General features: G+C 41.2%; 1 protein-coding gene across 2 annotated transcripts in view; it reads right to left on the minus strand.

Moving 5' to 3' along the window:
• The window catches only part of hip1 (huntingtin interacting protein 1), a 47,015-nt gene that overhangs the window by 2,831 nt on the left and 22,727 nt on the right, over positions 1-21,457 (minus strand). For both annotated transcript variants that reach the window (XM_036559668.1, XM_036559674.1), the window contains exons 5-30: positions 20,590-20,670; positions 20,300-20,376; positions 20,051-20,112; positions 18,185-18,325; positions 16,709-16,766; positions 16,400-16,475; positions 16,081-16,224; positions 14,937-15,034; positions 14,435-14,507; positions 14,079-14,262; positions 11,731-11,819; positions 11,254-11,370; positions 10,749-10,850; positions 9,079-9,273; positions 8,816-8,963; positions 7,752-7,838; positions 5,949-6,056; positions 5,122-5,258; positions 4,389-4,499; positions 4,064-4,122; positions 3,694-3,787; positions 2,978-3,078; positions 2,780-2,885; positions 2,532-2,655; positions 1,444-1,505; positions 1,210-1,327 (exon numbers count right to left, since the gene is read on the minus strand). In XM_036559668.1, the coding sequence (XP_036415561.1) occupies positions 1,210-1,327; positions 1,444-1,505; positions 2,532-2,655; positions 2,780-2,885; positions 2,978-3,078; positions 3,694-3,787; positions 4,064-4,122; positions 4,389-4,499; positions 5,122-5,258; positions 5,949-6,056; positions 7,752-7,838; positions 8,816-8,963; positions 9,079-9,273; positions 10,749-10,850; positions 11,254-11,370; positions 11,731-11,819; positions 14,079-14,262; positions 14,435-14,507; positions 14,937-15,034; positions 16,081-16,224; positions 16,400-16,475; positions 16,709-16,766; positions 18,185-18,325; positions 20,051-20,112; positions 20,300-20,376; positions 20,590-20,670 (2,752 nt within the window). The remainder of the gene's footprint in view (positions 1-1,209; positions 1,328-1,443; positions 1,506-2,531; positions 2,656-2,779; positions 2,886-2,977; positions 3,079-3,693; positions 3,788-4,063; positions 4,123-4,388; positions 4,500-5,121; positions 5,259-5,948; positions 6,057-7,751; positions 7,839-8,815; positions 8,964-9,078; positions 9,274-10,748; positions 10,851-11,253; positions 11,371-11,730; positions 11,820-14,078; positions 14,263-14,434; positions 14,508-14,936; positions 15,035-16,080; positions 16,225-16,399; positions 16,476-16,708; positions 16,767-18,184; positions 18,326-20,050; positions 20,113-20,299; positions 20,377-20,589; positions 20,671-21,457) is intronic.

Below are 21,457 nucleotides of genomic sequence, written 5' to 3' on the forward strand. Positions count from 1 at the left end.
TCAATACCAGAGTTAGCTAGTCTAAATTTTATTAGAATTAAATCAGATCTGCTCCTGGTGGAGGAACTAAAAGAGGAACTAAACCTGTGCTTTTCTAATCAGTTCACAATTTTTTTTTTTCATTCTTGTTACGTTTTACTGTATCAGTGCTTTTTTTGCCCCGAAATTTTGACCACCAAAACATTTCACCCAAATTTAGTCAAAACCCACATTTTCAGTTTTCTGCCCAAAAGTTGTGAATTTTCTTCCCTTTGCTCTTAGACAAAGGTCAGGACAGACACTCTCAAACAGTTAAACAGTTAAAGCAGCAGAAGATAAACAGTGGGGGGGGCAGGGAATGTGAAACTATGTCACAGTTTCTACAAGCGTAATTAGACAAGTGATTTAAGATCTCATCTTCATCTTGAATATCGAGTGTCGGTATAACACACAAGAACTTCTCCGCTACAGAAAGAAAAGGTTCTTCTAGTACACTGATGCCATCTACAGCCACAGTTTTTGACATGACAAATTTAAATAGCTGAATTCACAGACGACAACCATTTTCTGTTGTCAAGCACGTTGGATTTTATAGGCACATTCTTTAGCCTGTACACTATAACTAAGTTCATGTTAAAGTGTTGTTGTCAGTTTACTTCTGTCCTATGGCAAACTATTATTGTCCTATCATTACCTTATAGTTTTTATACAGCACGTTTATTCAACAGCATAAACAAAAAGGCTAAAAAAAACAAAACAAAAAAACAAACAAAACAAAAACAAAAACAAAAAAAAACAAAACAAAAACCTTTCTTTCAGTTTTTGTTGTGGTGTGTCTTGAATTTGGTTTTGGCCAAGAACTTTGATTTCAGTGCATCACTAGTATTTTTACAAGCAAAGTCAATTACAGCCCAGATGAATGCAGAGCAAGTCAAAACTCAAACCACCAAAAATCTGTAAGACTCTTAATAGCGTGTTCAAGACGGCGGTAATATACATCATAGGTATACCCACCGGTCTATTACATAATGATGAGGTCAACTCTACATTGAGCACATCTTTGGGAGGTCCCTGACTTTTGACACCCTGTTATAAACTACACTCATGGCAGGACTTGCACAGTACTATATGTATACAATTGTGTGCTGAAATGATATGATGTACAATCACTTTACAACTGAGTGATTAAGTGGTGATTAAGTTAGAGTGGGAGCAGAATGAAGGCCTCACCCTCGTCCTCCTGGCCCCAGCCTTCGGCCACGCCAGCCAGCTCATAATGCTTCTTCCTCAGCTCACCCAGACGCTCCCTTTCTTTCTGCAGCCGTGTCTCTAGCTCCAGTACACGCACCTGCAGGATATATAAGAAGGTTAGGCCTGCCTGCACAGGCACAGACACAACACAGAGAGACAGACAGAGACAAAGACAGACACTTTTTACTATTATTATTATATACATTTTTTTACCTGAGAGTCCATCTCTTGCCTCTTGATCTGGGTAAGTGTCATACTGGAGAAGTCCATGGTGTCTGAAATGGCAAAAGAGAGGAATAACATAAGCAGCTGTATAATCATCATAGTAAAGAAACGAAAATGAACACTCAGCAGGAATCCACACTGTGAAACAACACATGACTGCTTAGCCCAGATAAGACAATACAGACAGCATTCTTTGGTCACGTGCTCAGCATAAACTGCTGTTTTGTATACAAAGCTATGATGCTTATTCTACAGATGCACTGATACAAAAATGTTCTGCTTTTGAGTGAATATGAGCTGGTTAGTGAGGAACGACTGTTAGCACAGGTAAGCTAACAAGCCACTATTGTATAATTAGCATATTTCAAATTGTTAAATATTTCAAGAGTGTTTTAGGTCACATACTGACTAAATGTGCAACATTAATCTATTATCCATAAATAATAACTATGAAAATCATGCTGTATTTATGAAAAAGGGAAAACTAACTGTTGTTCAATTCATGTACAGTAAAATAAAAGGAGTGGGAAGCATACATGTTTATGCACCACCAATTAGCATTGGTTTTATGGCTGAAAAAGAAAGAAAATGACTTTCAGCACTAACTTGTGGGCCATTTCAAAAGTCTATATGTTTAAAAAAGATGGAACAAAGGGAAGAAGTGACAAACAGTTGTCAGTGATGTAAAGTGATGAAATATAGGGTGTGTTTAAGTATCAATACTTGAGAATCACTACTGGTTCCGTTTTAGTTTTAAACAAAGTACTTATACTGACATTTATACTAACTTTGCTCTTGTGTTTGCATGTACGTTTGTTAGAGCGAGTGTGTGTAAGCATGTGTGAGAGAAAAAGAGAGAGAGTTTTCTTCCTCATGTCTCTAGAGGATATGCTAAACCAGTTTCCATGACTGTGGTTAAATGTGGAACAGGGACGAAGTAACTGTGGAGGTCAGCGGGAGCCCAAATGTAGTCTTTCCACCCACTGTCAGTCTCAAATAAGCTCAAGCATATAAACAGAGAGGGGCAAAGAAAGGAAAAACAAAAAAAAAAACTGTATGTGTTCACACACACTCACCGGTCTCTTCGATCTGGGACTTGCCCGACTTGGTTGAAGCAACAACCCCTGCAGTTGCCTGGGTGACTCCTCTAGAGGCCTGCTGCAGGCGAGCGAGATTTGCACTGTCCTTGTCAGCCTTCACCTGCATGACAGAGAGGGAACAGACCGAAACAAACACTCGTTATATCAGCTTTGTACTTGTCTGAGAGATTCTAAAATCAGTTCTGTAAGCAGGACAGGCTGAGAGTTCAATAGCACGCTTGTACCTTTGATGCTGCAACGAGCTGGGCTGTGCTGGCTGCAATTTCGTGTGAACACACCATCAGTTCCTCAAATTTGCCTTTACCCTGCACCACCAGATCAGCTGCATCGCTGAAGGAGACACGCATGCACACAAACTTTAGAAGTCTGGTGATGTCAGGAAAAAAAAAATCATGCAGGTCGAACTCAAAACTCACACTTACACCATCACAGTGGCGCCCCAGCCGACAGCCTTGGAAGCTGAGATGAGGCCTTCGGTCCAGCGGGAATTCTTGGCATAGAACTCTTTTATAGATGCGGCCCCCTGAACATCAGTGGAAGTTTTATAATTAGAACTTATTAAAGTACCCCTGAAGTCATCATTCAAACCATAAAAAAATCTACAATGAATAATAAATTGTTTAATATTAACATTATGTATTATTGTTTAACTAAATTTATATATAATAAATTATTTTTATAAGCAACTACTAAAAATGTCACTGGAGTGTCCTTAAACCACTCATTAAGAATACCAATATTTATGAATATGCACGACAATGCAAGTGTAAGTACCTCTGCTTTCCAAATCTGCTGGTGGGGGGGGCCAATTTAGTTATTTACTAAGCAATTTCATAATTTCCATACGAGCAGTGCAATATAAATGTCACATACTTTTTGTATGGAAACCTAGTCTTTCTCTGTTTCAGGTTCAGACTGTGATACATTAGGTCAAAATAATGACTTGTTTTATTGAGATTTTCAAAATAATAACTAAGTCAATAAATTACTTTTGGGTGCAGGGGGTCTTTAAAACACATACCTCAGTAATAATCTTACTTCATCTGACCAGAATGTTAAATCTGCCCTGTTTTGCACTATACTACTCATACGCTTCATCTGCAGTGTTAATCACAGACAGCCGAAGCCTCATTCTCACCCTGCCGCTCTCGACAATGTCCCGCTGCAGGTCTTTAGAGGCCAGTACCAGCACTTTGATGGCCTGCATGAGCTCTGTGCAAGAGGCCAGAATCCTACAGGGGGCGACAGAGAGCACTCAGTTTAATTCCTCCACTGCTCCACACATTCTCTCAGATCCTCTCCACTTCTCAGAAGGACAGAGAGCCATGCCTTTAGCTCCAAAGACACTTAACTAATCTGGGTTTATGTTAAGCTTCAAATCATCAAAGTATTTGTGAGAAAATCCCTCAGTAAAGACGGTGTTTGAGACATGTTTATCTCTGAAGACAGGCAGGAAAAAAAAAATAGTACGTTTAAATCTTCTGGTTCATGTCAGTGTGTTGGGTTACCTTTCATTCACTTCCATTTTAAGTCCAGTGTCCACTGCTCGGGACTTGTTAAGCATTTCCTGTTAAGATAGGAAATAAAATAAATTTAATCGCATTCAAAATTCAATCCAATTCTGTGTTGTCTACAAAAAGGCTTTCTGCTACTTTGGCAGTGCAATAAAATACATTTTCAAGAAATACCATCAAAACTACTAGAAATAAGACTCGAAGCATAAACAGGTGGGGTAACATACACAGGCACAGAGGAACGGAATAAATTAAGGTTGTTAAGATTTTATTATACGTGTGTTATGATCTGTCAGTGACTAAAATCTCGCTTGTTTACCTCTATTCTGGTGGCAGCGGACTCCACAGCTGCTGAGGTGGCAGCCATCTCCTGCTCCACCAGATCTCCCAGTTCTCCTTGCTGCAGCTCCAAACCTTGTGGACGCAGCTTCTGCTCTCAGATGGAGGTAGGAGGGAAAGAGAGAAACAGAGAGAGAGAGAGAGAGAGAGAGAGAGAGAGAGAGAGAGAGAGAGAGAGAAATATAAATGTAATAATAAGTTTTTAGTTTTAGCTATGCCACATACTTCTGTCGGTTTTCATAATGGTTAATTATACAGCATTAAAATCATATACAGTGTTAGAAACCATGTAGCAACTCCAAGCAGTTCGAGGCACGTGTATTATTTACACATACAGTTTGCACAATTCTAACCCTAAACCCTAGCCCCTGACACCATCCTCTACACATTTCTGTATATTGTTATGCACAACTGCTGTTTATTTGCTGAATTTAATAAACTGGAAAAAATAAAAGTGTGGCCTATACAAAAGTTGTGTAATATTTTAGATTTTATACATTAAATCTATATTATTTTTTGATATGTTGAACTAAGGGCTAAACGTTGAAGAAGAAGGCCTTACTTAAGTGTGTTTGCTGTAATGGATGTGTGTTAACTTATTTTCACTTAGAAAATCAACGTAATTTGACAGGGGATGGCATTTCATCCAACTATATATAACCCCTTTTAGTAGCCATAAGTGGCCATGTTTGTGGCCTGCAGGGCGTTCTCACCTCCGCTGTTGCCAGCACTCCCTCAAGGGCTGTCTTCAGCCTGCTGCTCTCTGTCGTGCCCAGAGTGCCCTGCTCCTTCAGCTGACTGAGCAAGGCCATGGCCTCAGTGCCACACGCCTTCACACTGGAGGTCAGTGCTACACACACAGATAAAAATGTCTGTTAACTTACTCTTTAATACGTTGTGCAAAGTGTGGTTATTTGTATGTTGGGAAACTAATTGTTAAATGTGCTGCTGCCCATCTTGGCCAGTACACTCTTGTAAATTAGATTTTAAAATCTCAACAAGAGTTTCCTGTTTAAATAATTAAAAAATGAATAAAAGAAAAGAACTGCACATTGAGAAAGAAAGCGACAGAGCAGTCAGACAGGCCATCTGTCTCCTTATACAGACACGTATCCAGACAACACAGATTTCTTGTTCATCTGTGTTTGTTTACAATTGTAATTTTTTTGCCACCGGCAAAACAGTGAGTTTTGTAAGCCTCATTCGTTGTTTATATTTTCGTATCATTAACAATTTATAATGGTTTGGTAGGTAGTTTGTTTGTGGGACTGAGCCACAGGGCAACTCTGATTACCAACTGTAAATCATTCCTGACTTATCCAATTAACAACTGAGTCACACAAATACAGTAGCCCTTGATATGTGTGCTGCCTATTGGAAGAATGAATGAATTTCAAATCCAATTTTATTGTGAGGTTTTTGAATATAATCTGTCACTTATTGCTTTCTGGAGATTTTTTACAGAAAATAGGTCAAACTAATTTAGACGTGAAAACAGACTTGAGTTAAAAAAATACTACACTATTAATGTTACACTCACCGTCAGCCTGATCCACCGGCACCATGTGGGCAGTGGCGCTGCCCTGTACAATGGTATCACCCACCAGGTGGGCAAACTGAGCCACTGCCCGCACCAGCTCTGACACATCTGTCACAAAAACATAACACAGTCAATGATCAACATAAACATACGTGTCCATTTTATTCTGTTCATTTAATTCTAAAAGGCTGAGGTGCTGGATATCTACTGCTGAGGTACACTACACATTCACCAAGCACTTTATTAGGATACTATACTAATTCTAGGTAGGGCCTCCTTCTGCTTTCAACACAGCCTCAACTATTTGTGGCACAGATTCCACAAAATGTTGGAAACATTCCTTGGAGATTCTGGTCTATGTCGATATGACTGCATCATGCAATTCATGAAGATTTATGAGGAGCACTTTCATGCTGAAAATCTCCCATTCTATCACACTTTCTAAAGGTGTTCTATTGGATTCAGACCTGGTGACTGGGAAGACCATTGAAGAACAATGAACTCAAATGAACTCACTATCATTTCATGAAACCAGTTTGAGATGTCTTTTGCTTTGTGACATGCTGCACTATCATGCTGGAAGAAACCACTAAAAGATGGGCAAACTGAGGCCATGAAGGGATGCACATGGTCAGCAACAATACTCAAATAGGTTCTGTCATTCAAGCAATGATTGGTATTAACTGGCCCTCAGTGTGCCATGAAAACGTTCCTCACACATTACACCACCAGCCTGGACTACTGACACAAGGCAGATTGGTTCCATGGATTTGTGCTGTTGGCACCAAATTATGACCCTACCCTCTGTGTGAATCAACAGAAATACAGATTAATCAGACCAGGCTACGTCTTCAACTGTGTAATTTTGGTGAGCCTGTGCCCACTGCAGCCTCAGTTTTCTGTTCTTCGTTGACAGAAGTGGAACCCAACATGGTCTTCTGCTGTTGTAGCCCATCCGCCTCAAGATTCAACGTGTTCTGCTCCCCATTATTGTATAGAATGGTTATTTGAGTTATAGTAGTCTTTCTGTTAGATTAAATCAATCAATCTTAAATTTAAATCAGTCTCCTTTGATCTTTCTCCTCAACACAGAACTTCCCTCCATAGAACTGCAACTCACTGGATGTTTTTTATTTTATTGCACCCTTCTGAGTTAAGTCTAGAGACTGCTGTGCATTAAAATCCCAGGAGATCAGCAGTTATAAAATACTCAAACTAGCTCATCTGGCACCAACAAATATGCCATGGTCAAAATCAGAGATCGTGTTTCCCCCCCCCCATTCTGATGGTTGATGTGAACATTTCATGAAGTTTCTGGCCTGTATCTGCATAATTTTAAGCACTGCACTGCTGCCACATGATGGCTGGTTAGATAATTGCATGAATAAGTAGGTGTACAGGAGTTCCTAATAAAGTGCTCAGTGAGTGTAAATCCAAATGTTGTAGCACTGACTCATCCATTTCTTGTAAAACAAAGGGTATTAATAGGGCATTTGTCCCCCCTTTGCTTCAGTAACAGCCTCTACTTCTGAAAAGGTTTTACATTAGTTGCTGGAACACTGCTGTGAGGACTGTCACAAAAATGGAGCTCCATCATTCCACAGAATGTAGCTTCACTGCTCCACAGCTCAAAATTACACCCCTCTATCTGACACTTGGCATTAATCTGCGGAAACTATACAAGCTACGTGAGTTCCTTTGTCAGCCATGAGCGTACCTTAAAATAACTGAACTCACTAATTAGAAGGGGTGTCTTGACACTTTTGGACATGTAGTGTATGTAGGTAGGTTAGCATAACTCACCGGCATTGTTGGACACAAAGTTGTCCCTGGCGAACTGTAATCTGTCAACACAGTCTAGAGCAGCCTGACATCTAGACATAAGGTAATCTAGACAGAGAAAAACAGTGAGTTAATGAAAGTGAAAGCAGCAGAGAGATAAAGTGAGCAGTCCAGCAGGCCATCTGTTTTCTCTCAGAGACTGTCTCTACTCATGCCCAGTCAGAGAACAGATTTCCTGCACTTGTATATTTTTCAAGCAAGAAAAGGAGCGTACTGAAAAAGGAAAGAAGAGGACGGGTGATAGTTATAAGGGAACAAATAAGACTTATGATTCAATCATTTTTTGACTTGTTTTGTCTTTTGATTTCATGTGATGATCTGCTTGGATTTTTTGAGTTTTATTTCAAACACTTTTTACTAAGGAAATGACTATTATTGAACAACATAGTGAACAATAACATTAACTGTAGCAGTAAATTCTAATATTTGGTATTTATTACCACCCAATCTCCAGGTTGGTGATCCAAGGCTAACAACATCCCTACTGCACATGTTATTTCTTGGACAGGCATGGAACTTGCCAAAAAAAGCTGTCTGTGTATGTTTGATCACCAGTCTCCTTGTGTTTCATCAATAATTATCTGGCCATGATGCTGCATATGCTAACTGTGCAACAATTTTGTCATTTTAGTGACAGAGAAAATAATTTTTTCAGATCTGTTGTCATGTTGTTGGACACACCAACGTTGTTGGACACGAAGTTATCCCTGGCCAAGCATTCTCTACAGCTGGGCCAAAACAATGAGCCCAATTTTAACTTGGATCTTTAGTCTTCCTATCTAGCTCTGAAGTGATCGGAGGCCCAACGATACCATAAACGTTTCTACTTCAGTTTGTTAGCAGTAAAATTAGACCGTCCTTAACTGAGAAAAAAAGGGCAGGAGTGCAGTCGAATACGGATGTTCCAATCAATTTTCAACTGCTGTCAAAAATGTACACCTAGTCTAAATGGCTTAATGCAAATGTTTTTTTCTGGTTTGGCGTCAGGGCATGATTAGGTTTGGAGGGGTCTGTTGGGCTCTGACCGGCTGAGCTGGTACAGCTGATGTGTGCAGGCTCGTCCAGCTGAGCCAGACTGTCCTGGACAATCCTCTCAGCCTCTTCCAGAGCCGCCCGCAGCGCAGCCCAGCGCATGGCCTCCAGCTCGCTCTCTAATGCCTGCTCACGGCTCTCCTACACATACAAACCGAGAAAAATAGTTTCCCATGAAAACAACAACCAAAACTGGACTCAACATAAATGGACTTTGTTCAATCCCACACATTCTTCTAAGCACATACACACATACCTTCTCATTGAGTTGGTTCTGTAGTGCTTCGGCAGCCTTCCTGCCACTTTCTCTCTCAGTGGCTAAACTGCTCTGCAAACGTTCAAGCTCCTCCCCTAGGCCTGCGAGCTCCACCTCCTTCTGAGAAACTCTCTCCACAAGCCCCACCTTCTCCAGCCCCAGAGCATCAACCTGAGCACTGAGCTCCTCACTTGACTGGAGAAAAAAGAAGCCAAGGTGAGACACAAAAGGAGAAATTAAACCTAAGAGACAAAAGCTATGTCATAATGACAATTAGCCACGGAAGTAAACAACAGAAATGAGCCAGAGAAGGCAGCAACATGAATCAGATGTGGGTGAGACAGAAGAGTATGTGCTGGAGAGCTTTCAGAGAGAGGCAGTGGAACATAGCCCTCATCTCAGTGACTACTCAGTTCCTACACAGACAGAGCTGTGCCAATAATGCAATTTGCATACTCAGTTAACTGTCTATAAAATAGCTGCAGTTTAAGGTTAAATGGGGGAGTTGTGGAATTAGAGGTTGGGAATGGCAGCGCTGGAGGAATATTTTCTTACAGGGACTTCTTGTCTTTTCTACAGTGTCATGTATCTGCACTTAATGTGGTCCTGTGTAATGTGCTGCTGTTGTGTGTTGCACCATGGGGCCTGAAGGAGGACATTTCGTTCCAATGTATACAAGTTATATTGAGGAAAGACAATAAAGACCACTTGACTTGAGGTTCTGTTTTGACTGTGTCTGCTGACTTTTCTGTACTGCATTTCTCCTGTCGGTGAGGCCACTGACTTGGACATGCTCTGCAGCCCAAGACAACAGTCATGTGTCTACGACAGCTATCATCTACTCTCTTACAGTATAACAAATATTGGTTAAAGACATGGATCAGACAAAAATCAAATGTACATAATTTTCCGTCTGTATCAAATGTAGCTGATCAGCCAAGACATACTTGGTGTCTGAATTATGCTCTTTATATTTTTTCACTAGAGTAACAAGGTTAATGAAGCTAACAAGTAACAGAAGCGTACAGCCACCAATTAGCACTGTGTAAACTGCAGGTCTACATTATCACACTGAACTCAACTGTGTTCAGAAGTTGAGTAATCTTAGATTGACTTCATTTTATGGTTTCTGATCCTGTAAAACATACCATTATCTATAAAATTGAACAAAAGTTCAGATAAAATTCAAGCTTCCACTGTTAGCTACTTTAGCTTTTTTTTACTATTGCTCTAAAAGCTGCTTTAAAAAGCTGTTTTGTTTTGCATGGGCACAGTGTACTATACTAGTATGCTAGTATTACAGTACACCATTCTCATGCATAAACTAATAGAGCAGTAACAGAGCTCGTCCATCACAAAAGCATAAAAATGCAGTTATTCAGTTTACCCACATCAGTCACCGGCCTATACACACCACACACCCCTCAGGTAATTCAGCAGTGTGTGCTACCGGCGAGGATTCCGCCGATAATCCCCTCAGACGAAAGAGAGGGCGTAAGTGTCAGCGCCTATTACTGCTGCTGTCTTAGAGAGCGGGGGAGGCTCAACGAGAGCACTATTATGAGTGGAGAGCTAAACGGGACTCAGAGAGCTTAGAGGAAGAGTACAGAGGAAGAGAGAGTCTGGTGAAAGGAAATGATAGAGGGATGTGAGAGGAGGGGTGGTACCACCTTTTGGGAGGAGGCCATGCTGGCTTTAAGGGTCTCTAGTTCTGTCCTGCTGGTCGCAAGGTCAGCCTGCAGGGCTTGGAGCTGTTCTGCTTGGATTCTTTCCTAAACACACACACACACACACACACACACACAGGGGTCGTGTAAGACATACAGTACTGTGCAAAAGTCAGAGACCAGCCTTTGTCCATCCTTTGCCTTTATTACAGCTTCCATTCTTTTTAAGACATGTTCAGTTTTTCAAAGAAATCTGCAGGGATTTTATCCACATGTTCAAAGTTCAGTCTTAGAAGTTTCTCACGATCCAAGTAATCCCAAACATATTCAGTGATTTTGAAGTCTGGTATGTACTTAATAGCCGTTTTGACTGGAAATTAAACAAAAGAAGGTCGGTTTCTGACTTTTGTACAGGACTGTACATGCATACAAGGATACTATGGACAGACAAAGGGAGTGGACATGCTGGGTAAAGCAGAGATTGTGTGAGTGTGCGTGCAAGTGGAACCTGTTGGTTGGTGGCCTCCTGCACTGCCTTCAGTTTCTCCTGCATCTCCCTCTTCACATTCTCTACCTCATCCTGGGCTGCACGGGCCACTGTCATTTGCCGAGTCACTTCTGCATTCTGCAACACACACACACACACACAAAAAAAAACAAACACAAATTAGCTCCTCATACAGAAGATACTTGGCTGGTCTGACCTAGATCCACTCCCAAGTACAGTTCTTCACTGTTTGTTTGTGAGAGAGAGAGACAGGCCAGAAGTGTGGCAGAAAAGAAGGGTCTGCCAGCTTTCAACTGTCAGAGAAATGGAGCCGTTTCAGTCGGCTGGAAGGGGAAGAGCAAAGATGTGCATTCTAACTCAGTTCAGTTACCTGCACCAACCTCTTCTGAGGAGCCAGTAAAGTCTGAGTAAAGTACGCTGGAACAGCATGTGGTAGGTATATCAGCCCTATGTGGAAGAGTATCCATAGCTGCTTACCTTCCTCAGCAGGTCAGCATGGCTCTGGACCAGCTCAGTGTACTTCTCCTTTAGCTTAGTGTAGCGCTGCTCGTTGGCCTGGGCCTTCCCTGCACACACAAAATATCTTCATAAATATGTTTTTTGTGCCAAACCATTTGAAACTAACCCGCAATGACAGCAAACTGGTGCCAAACTATTACCACAGTGAACAGAAATGACAGGGTGCAAAAGGCCAGTGGAACGAGACAGTGCTTGCATGTCTGAAGAAATTACAGTGCGAGAAATGGATTGTTTTAGCACTTACTCTCTCTCCAACACAGACATGGTAAGTGCAAAAAATATGGAGTAGTCTCAAACAATCAACTACAGAGTAGATCTCAGTTTGTGTGAGGAAATTTTGCAGTCATTCATAGAGGGCATGAATGACGATATCAGAATAATACCCATATCAGCAAATAATTGCCAGAAAAAAAAAGATACTTGGTGATTTTGTTCAAAAGAGCAGGTGATTTGAGTCCAAATTTCTACATTTTATAAATGTATCAGCATTGGCAGATGTAAATATGAATGTAGACACTGGACCATGGTTCCTATATTGGTGCATCCCTAATTAATGCAGTTTACAGGAATTAGTGACCAGTAACAGTATGACAGATTAGTGACTAGTGCTAAGCCATTGAGAAAGCAGGGAGGCAGGGCAATGACTCCCCATCTAAATTTTAGAGAGCTACACAAAGACTTTCCATCACTTCTAAAGGTACACACGGAGGGTTCAGTTTATAGAAAAAATGAAAGCTTTGAGAGGGAACCTGTTGATGTAGCATGCTAACAAAGACACATAGTGTAACTGATGCAAAACATTGCTCTTAGGCTGTGTTCAGACAGGGGAGCATGTTACACTGCTATTATATCGAATGGCACGATGTGGAGTCCTCAGGCTCCATTCATTCCACCACAAAACATGTTTTTTTCTGCCACAGATCTTCAGGGATCAAGCTGAAAAATGTTCAGCTTCAGAGGAAAAGCTGTGCTAGTTTCTTTAGTCTATCCATTTATTGTGATGTGGTGTTGAACTTCCCGCCCACGAATATCTGCTCTGCCGTCTGAATGTAGCTTTGTGAAGCACCAAAAGCATTTTGAGTGCTAATTGCTCCCCCTTGTAAATACAAATGACTGAGTTACAAGCTACTCACTCATATCTAAAAAGAAGGACAGAAGCCTTACTTTTAGTGGTGCATTATATATTGGTGGCCCCTATACTTTGTCAATGAATGAAAAACTTGCTAAAATCAGCTCGATTAAAGGGGGATTTGAAGAGAGGTCAACAAAAACTGACAAAAGCCCCCCTTATCATTTCTTTGTGGTGTCACTTAAAACGTCCAGTATGGATATTTTCCATTCTATCTATATGTCAAATACACCTAGTTCAATGTATGGACAAATAAATTAAGCTTGGGGCAATGTACGCATGCACTGAAAGAAGAGGAAATGTAGAATGACTAGCTTTTCACTGGTAATGAAAATGACAACCAGTGAAAGATAAAACTGAAACTTTGAGCTTATGAACTTAACATGAACAAATAATAGGCAAAAAAATAATATAATTAACAAGCAACTGCAAGCTCATTTCCAGAATAACACCTGCTAAACTTAGTGACATGTTGCTGCCAGCAGTGTTGCTACTGCGACAATAGTGTAACATCATGCCACCTGGTTAATAAACAGTTGCAATGTGGCAATAAATTATGTAGCATTGCGTATGGAGAGTAACACTGAATAGTTCATGCACTACACCTTTCTTGCAGATGGAAGAAGGCTGTATTGGATAGCTTTGCATTTCTCCAAAAAACACAAAATGACTCAGAAGCTGAAAAGGGACACGACTGACCCTGATGCTAAGCGATGATAGTGGAGCTAATGATATTGGTTAGATTTGATATCCAAGACTGAAACATTGTGCATGCGCCAAATGTATACATTTAAAAGATACACTACGTAAGATTTGGGGATATGGAGACCTCTCTGGTGGAAATGTATAACTGCATGCAATGTGCAGAAAAACATTTTGTAACATCAACCCTCCACAAGCGGATGAAACTTAAACATGAGTGTGCTGAGAGTACTCAAAGGAGAAATCAGTCAAAACTTGGTGAAGGCTGGAAACACACTGAAGTCTTCAGTACCACTAATCTATTAGTTATCTGTAAACAAATAATCTATAAAAAGAAAAATAATGCAGTTAGCATGAGCAAGAAAATTAAAAGCAATACCAAATACAAACGTTATTATTCTATGTTTAATTTATGGCTTAATTGTATGGGTAAGGCATAGGTCCAGAAATTCTATAACAGTGCATCCTTTCTTACTTTCAATCTCGGTCAGGCTGCGCTGCTCCTTTTCCGTGTCCTCCTTCACCCTGCGCAGGTCATCCAACTCCGCCTTCAGGAACTCACTTTCACCCAGAGCCTGCTGCTTCAGGTGACTCTGCTCAGCTAGCTCCGCCTCCAACTCACTGACACGCCCCCGCAGCGCCTGACACAGACGGCCGCTCTGAGGCAGCCGGGACAGACCAGTGGTGAGTAACAGGTCTTTTGAAATCCACTAATGAATCTCCTTCCCACACATTGTACCATACGAGATCGTCCAGACTTCCAAATGCACCCACTCATGTCTTTCACACCACTCTCTCCTCTACATTTATTTCTCTCACTCGCTCTCTCACCTCCAGTCTGAAAGACTCCAACTCTTCTTTCAGGGCCTGGAGCTCTGCAGTCAGCTGCTCTATAAGCCGGTCTCTGAGGAAACAGAAAGATATAAGGTGGCATTCAGTGCTGAGGCCAAGTAACCACACCGCTTGTCCGAATACATAAGCTGGTCCACGCTCAAAATAGTTGAAGAGAAACAATGATATTGATTGTACACATGGACGCGGTTTCCCCATACACAGACACAGCCTGGTGCTGGGTTAAATCAGGGATTTCCCAACACATTCAGCCCACAATCTCACAGTGATGGCAAGAAAAACCCCCCTTAATACTAAAGCACCTCTTAAAAATATTATTTTCTGAAAAGTTTACTATTAAGAAGCCTTTCCACTGCTGAAGTTACCCAACCCTAACTAGGGTCATTGACCTCCAGGCCAATTACACAATCAATATTTTAAAAAATGCCTCTTACACTATGACTAGGGTCCAGCATCCCACTTCTACAGCCTAATGTCTTACTTGTCATCCTTACGCATGCCGTTCTGACTGTTAAAGTTGAAAGGGTCAGTTGCAGCTGACGTGCCAAAGAGGTCATCAAACCTGCTCTCCACCGCACTCTACATCAACAGAATCAAACCAAAAACAGCAATCATTCATAATAATAATAATAATAATAGCAACACTTCATTACAGTAAGTTTGCAACAATCCCTAATTCTGAGGCAGAAACTGGAGCAAATAAAGTGGTTGTATGTGATCTGAAGCTTAATCTTTGTCAAATAGAACATAAAAAAACAGTTCAATTAAAGTTGTGGCTGTCATTTGCTGTCAATTTTAATTTGGCTGTAATTAATATAGTAACAAAGAATGGAAATGTGTATGTGACACAAACTTTACTGCGTAAGGCCTAATCTGTCTGATGCTGTGGGGTCTGTTGCCGCTCAGTATGATGCCTTGTCGTCTATGGCCATGTCACCTGATGTCAAGTTGTACAAGAGCTCAGACATGGCTGTTCTTCTCGACACCTGAACCTGTTTTTTCTGATGTCTGAAAACTGTTGCTGTAATCTTAGGATTTTTGTACAGGCATAATATCTGCCTGCCACAAAAGTACACAGTACCCTGCCTCCCTGAGCTCGTTCAACCAGCGCAGCTCAACAGCCAATCAAGCACCATCTCATCTATGCTTGATACAATAAATGCAGTTTTAGAATACAACTGGTATTCAGTTATACTCACATATGGAAATCTTAGTGTCGTGCTATGCAAGAACTAAATCAATAAATGAATGAAGGTAAATGAGATTTTACTGTCACTGCGTGCTGTTACTGTGGTAACTCTGTGGTTAATCATCTCAGGACACAGGCATATTTTAATTTTTTTTCCCCATTTTTACAGATAACAGTACGTCATATAGTGTCAAAAACCACATAAGCAAGTCTATTTCAGATCACGTCATAACTACCTCACTAAGCAAACCTGTTCCAGAACCACTGCATTTTATGTACTGCTGCAACTTCATATAGGAGCTTGTGAGATCTTCATGGGGCCAAATTACATGAACTGAGGAAATTCATAACAAACAGTTACAGCATGGACCTGGCAAATGCTGACCCAGATTCAGAACAAAGTGTATGTATATGTGTGTATGTGCACGTGTGGTACCGGCAGGGGCGGGACGTCTGTATCTACGAGGTCATCCGTCTCCACCACATGCTCGCTCTCAGGGGACGATGCCTCGGCCGGGATCACCACCACTGGACTGATGTGCTCTGACAGAGCTGACGCCCTCAGGAAGTTTGGGGGGTTCTGGACAGGGGGACGAGGCACCAGACAAAGAAGACAGATAGAAGCTACAGAACTGGTTCAATCTCCCCAAAGATACCATCATAAAGAAAATCAGGGCTGCAGGTATTTGTCAGGATTACATAACTTCTTTCCACAGGAGGAGTTTCAGTGATCTGCTTGGCAAACAGTGGCTTACCTCTGGAAGTTGCGGGATCTGAATCAGCCTTTTGAAATACTGCAGGTTACTGGAACGGTAGAATAGACTCTTCAGCCTATAGCAAGGGTTGGGGGGAGGGTAGGAGAGTTGGAGACACAAAAAAAAAACAAAACAAAAAAAAAGCATGAAGCAGCATGCCTTATGTAATTGTGCCTGCTCAAGAGCAGCTCCCACTAGTATCACTCATGCATAAGATCAGGGCAGTGTTAACACATCTGTCTGATCGTATCTACCAGGACGGTGTACAGAGCTGATAGATTCAGCAATGTTCTGAAGAAGTGGACTCACTTTTTAAATTGCTCCTGGAAGCGATCCCTGTGCCCCTGCAGTGTGTCTGCTGGAAGACCTGGAGAAGCCAGAAAGAGAGAGAGAGTGTGAGAGGATAGGCACAGGCCTGTTTTCATGCATGTGTGTACTTTCAAACCTCTTCTCTGGACTTAAACTTGTCCTAGACAATAAAAATAACAAAAAATGTTGAGGTTAAGGGAATTGTTCACTTATTTGTATTTACATGTTTTTAACACAATATGCAGTCTTTGTACAACGAGAAATGGAAAACTAAGGAATTAAAAAGATAATGAGTTACTGAGGTTAAAGATAGGTTATATTTGTACCAGGGCTGTAAATGTAATGTGTTAGTAGTTACTGTGACAAATAATTAACGGCTGTACGTTTTTAACTCTGCTAATGCATTTACCTAGTTTGACATTTCAAACCATTTGTAGCTCCAGTCTGAAGCCCAGCTGCTCACACACTGCAGCCATGACTCTGCCTCTAGCCCTCTCATTCAAATGGACTTTAAATGGCAAGAAGTTCAACCAAAAATATCTCCAGCTACTGTACCGCCATGAGTTTGTTTACCTCTAATGTATGCTGAGTTCGAAGTATCAATTACAAGCAAAACACATTGCTGATGCCAGCAGTACCAGTAATGTCTGTAATGTTAGCGTTGGAGCAGGCCTTAGGCAAGCTATGCTGGACAATGCTCATGGGAAAACTATGGATAAATCAACAACTCGCAAACTAACAGCACAGCAAAGTGGAAAGCTCCAGTTCTCCTCGAAACAAGACATGAGGTAGCGAAAGTAAGAGTGCTATAACTGCAGAGGAGTTGGAACATGCTGCTACCTGACATTGGTGATAAAAACTGAAAGTTGTGTTCAGCTTATTTTAATGTTCACCCTGAATTCATGTGACAGTTCAACTCTTCAAGGTAATTAGTACATTTTCATCAAACTTATTGTATCCACTCGTATACAGTCATATGCAAAGGTTTGGGTGCCTCAGGTCAAATAATGTCTTGTTGATTTTCTACATGAAAATACGTTGACCATCCATGAAGAACACACTTGTGCACAATTGCTGTTGATTTGCTGAATTTAACTTATTGGTAAAAAACAAACCATAAAATGTGGCCTGTACAAAGCTGCGTCACGTTTTGTATTTTTTTTCCAATATGTTAAATTCAGCAAATCAAACAGAATTTGTCCACTGAACTTTGCAGAACATATCATAAGTGTCTTCTCTGTAGACAATGTGTTACTTATATTCACCACGAAAATCAACAAAACAATCTTTTGCAGACAACTGTAACTATGGAAAAAAAATTCTTTTGGTCGAGCTAGTGCAAGAAAAATTAACATGATTAATCGTGATTAACAGTATAAAACAATAATACAATAACAGTAATTTAAAAGGGTATGCTTGTGAGGGAGTATGTGTGAGAGAGACTGTGCTGGGTGGACAGCAGGGGGCCTCACTCACAGGAATGCAATTTGAAGAGCAGTTTGACTGTGTAGTCGTACAGATGACTGCAGTCCAGGATGACTTGGATCAGAGGGGCCAGACGACACTGACCCGCAGCCGTCACCGACACTGACCGGGACATGTCCAACGAGCTAAACACTGACGACACAAAGACACACACACACACACACACAAAAGGGGAACAAGGCCTCGTATTTAAATGCATGACTCAAAAAGACTACATAGCTTCTCTTAAAAACAGTAACTAGAAGTTTGTTGTGTTTACTAATCTGAATGTTTCTGTGCATCACTGCTTCTTTTTCCACCCATCCATAAGATTCCACGGTCCCTCATTCATATTCATCACCATATATCATTCCCTTTCCCTCCCTCACTCCTTCGTTCTCTCCCTCTCTCCCCTCCCTGATGCAGGTCCTATGAGACTCTGTTCTCTCAGCGTGCAGAGGTGTGGTTTCCTGTGCCAGGGAGCAGCGTTTTAGCCAAACGCACACACAAAGACGCTCACACTCACAGACACATTTAGCTCTCTTTCTCCCGCCACTACAGACACATTCATCTCTCCGTCTGGCACACTACACACACACGCACACACGCGCGCACACACACACACACACACACACACGCACACTCTAACACAGTCTCCTCATAGTGCACACACAATCAACACTGAGGCCTCAGTCTACACAAACTTGTTTTTATACAATGTCAGAACGTGGAGTCATACATACAGTGCTGTGCAAAAGACAGAGACCACATTTCCTTTTGCAGTAAAAATGGCCATTAAGATTAAGTCATTCATTTCTCAGGACAGATTTCTGAGGAGATTAGATGTGAGATAGACCACTTGCATGTGGAAGAAGAAAGCACTTTCCAAAAACAGAGCTCAAAAAATCAAGAGATAGGAATGAAAATGGGACTCCTAACAACCATGCAAGAGCTGGCAGGCCACCAAAACTGTCACCACAAGATAAACAGAACTTCAAGCTTTCATCTTTGACAGAGGAGAAAATCAAGCTCCACTCTTACCTCAGATCTAAAAAACCCACAGCTGTTTCTGTCCATCCTTCCACTGTGGGTAGACAAATCAACACTATGGCTCTGAATGGATGTGCAACTGTCAATAAGCCATTACTGAGAAAAGTAAATAGATGAAAAGGGGAAACATCTGCAAATCAAACAAAGAAGCTGCCGTGTTCTCAGAACAACGGACTGACCCCCCCCCAGAGTCAAGACCTCAACATCACTGAATGTGTTTGTGATTACTTGGATCATGAAAAGCAAGAAATGCAACTTCTAAAACTGAACTTTGGAGGAGTGGAAAAACATCCCTATAGATTTCTCTAAAAAACTGGAAACAAGTCTACCAAAAAAAGAGGAAGCTGTAATAAAGGCATAAGAAATACTGGAAGATCTGATACTATATTTAGTTATTCTGGCATCTGTGTCATTTTCTGTTAAATGTGTTTCCAGCATTTTTTATCTGATGTTGAAAAATGAAGAACTTGTACGTAATGACCATTTTGACTAGAAACTAACCCCCTTCTGCAGGCCATTCCAAAACAGCCTGAAATTCTATTATATGGCTACTCTGAGGGGTATTTAAGAGATTAATTAAATGAAAGATAGTCTCACACAGCACAGTACTGTATGTAATACATATATATTCAACCTCAGAAACAGATTTGCACTTGAATTTCAAGAAACAAAAGCACTTTACAAAATCACTGTGTTAGATTTGTTTTTCTCTGGTTTTCCTACAAGGTGCTGACAATGTATAAAACACACACACAACCACCTTATCGATGTACAAATATTAATATGATTTGATCTCTGAGCTGCAATAAGCATGGGGCAAAAACTCACCACCAAGAAACAGATTCAGCTCACACTCCAGGTAATCAAACATCTCCACAGTCAGCTGGAAGCTATAATTGTTGGGAAGAGAGGAAAGTGTAAAAGAGGTGTAAGCCAGCATAACCTGACACTCAATGAATAAAGACATCAAGCCCATGAGGATATGAAGCTCTATTAAAAGGCAAAATAGAGAAGTCTGAAGAATTCCAGGTCAAATCATTATGCTCACGTGTGCACCGTGCAAAACACACAACTCACAAGTTATTGACGTCATTCTCGCCTGCCTCTTCGAGCTGTCTGTTTGACATCTGAAGGTTGCCAGGGAAACGAGGATTCTAGGGTAGGAGATGGGAAAATGTGGTGTTCGTGCCAAGTTGGAAAACATTAAGGTTGTATAGTACAATTCAGCCCACCATTTCCACTACTAAAGTAGTCAACGACTCAAAATATCATATGGCCAGAGTTGGAGGCTGAAATAGATAAAGGTCCGTTTGACAGTAAGAGAAAAGATGACACGAAGATGTCCTCAGTGGACCTGCCACACTCACTTTGATGTGAAACTCCATTTTGGTGATGAGCAGTTTGAGGTAGATGCTACACAGCTTCCCATAGCCTTCGCTCAGATGGCCCTGGGCCACGTAAGGGTGGAGAGAGACAGAGGGAAAAGAAAAAAAAAAAGATATCAAAGTCAAATATAACATCAAAGAGCTGCCAACACACTCTTATGGTTAAAATCCAGTGTGTGTGCGTGGGTGTGTGAAAGAGAGACAGAGGCACAGAGAGAGAGAGAGACAAAGAGAGAGAGAGAGAGAGAGACAATTTATGATATAAGGCTGATAGACTTGAGGGTAGCTGGAGTGGACAGAGTGAGCGCGGGTGTGCATACATGCAAAAAAGGGGCCTAACAAAAGTCAAAAAGTTTTTGAGTTATTTTCATCATCCCTCAGCTCATAGCTGTGACATCATAACAGGAAGGGCATTACCCAGTTCACAGGAAACGTTTCTCCTGACTCGATTCTTTAACATCACCATCAGCAAATAACTACAGGGAAATGACAAGAGCATCCCTCATAAAAAAAACTGACTGTTCAGCATGTACCCTCCATCTATCCATCCTCTAGGCTGGTGGAGCAAGGCCAGTCCTCATATACCCTAACTGTAATAAGAACCAGCACCGCTACAGAAAAACAAATCAATAACATTAAGAGACAACATTATGAAAAACTAACTGTTACGCTCACTAAAAGCAGGTCAGACTAACGCTCTACTAAAGCAAAAAAAAGCTCAATCCATGTCATCGTTTGCTAATTAAAGCTTGTACGCCATCAGCTGAGGTTAGAAGGGCTGACACACACACATACACACAGCCCCGTCACGGAGCTGTCAGTCATCACCTATCAACCGGCCCACTGACTG

Source organism: Colossoma macropomum, unplaced genomic scaffold, assembly GCF_904425465.1.
Source record: "Colossoma macropomum unplaced genomic scaffold, Colossoma_macropomum, whole genome shotgun sequence".
In the NCBI taxonomy this organism is placed as follows: Eukaryota; Metazoa; Chordata; class Actinopteri; order Characiformes; family Serrasalmidae; genus Colossoma; species Colossoma macropomum.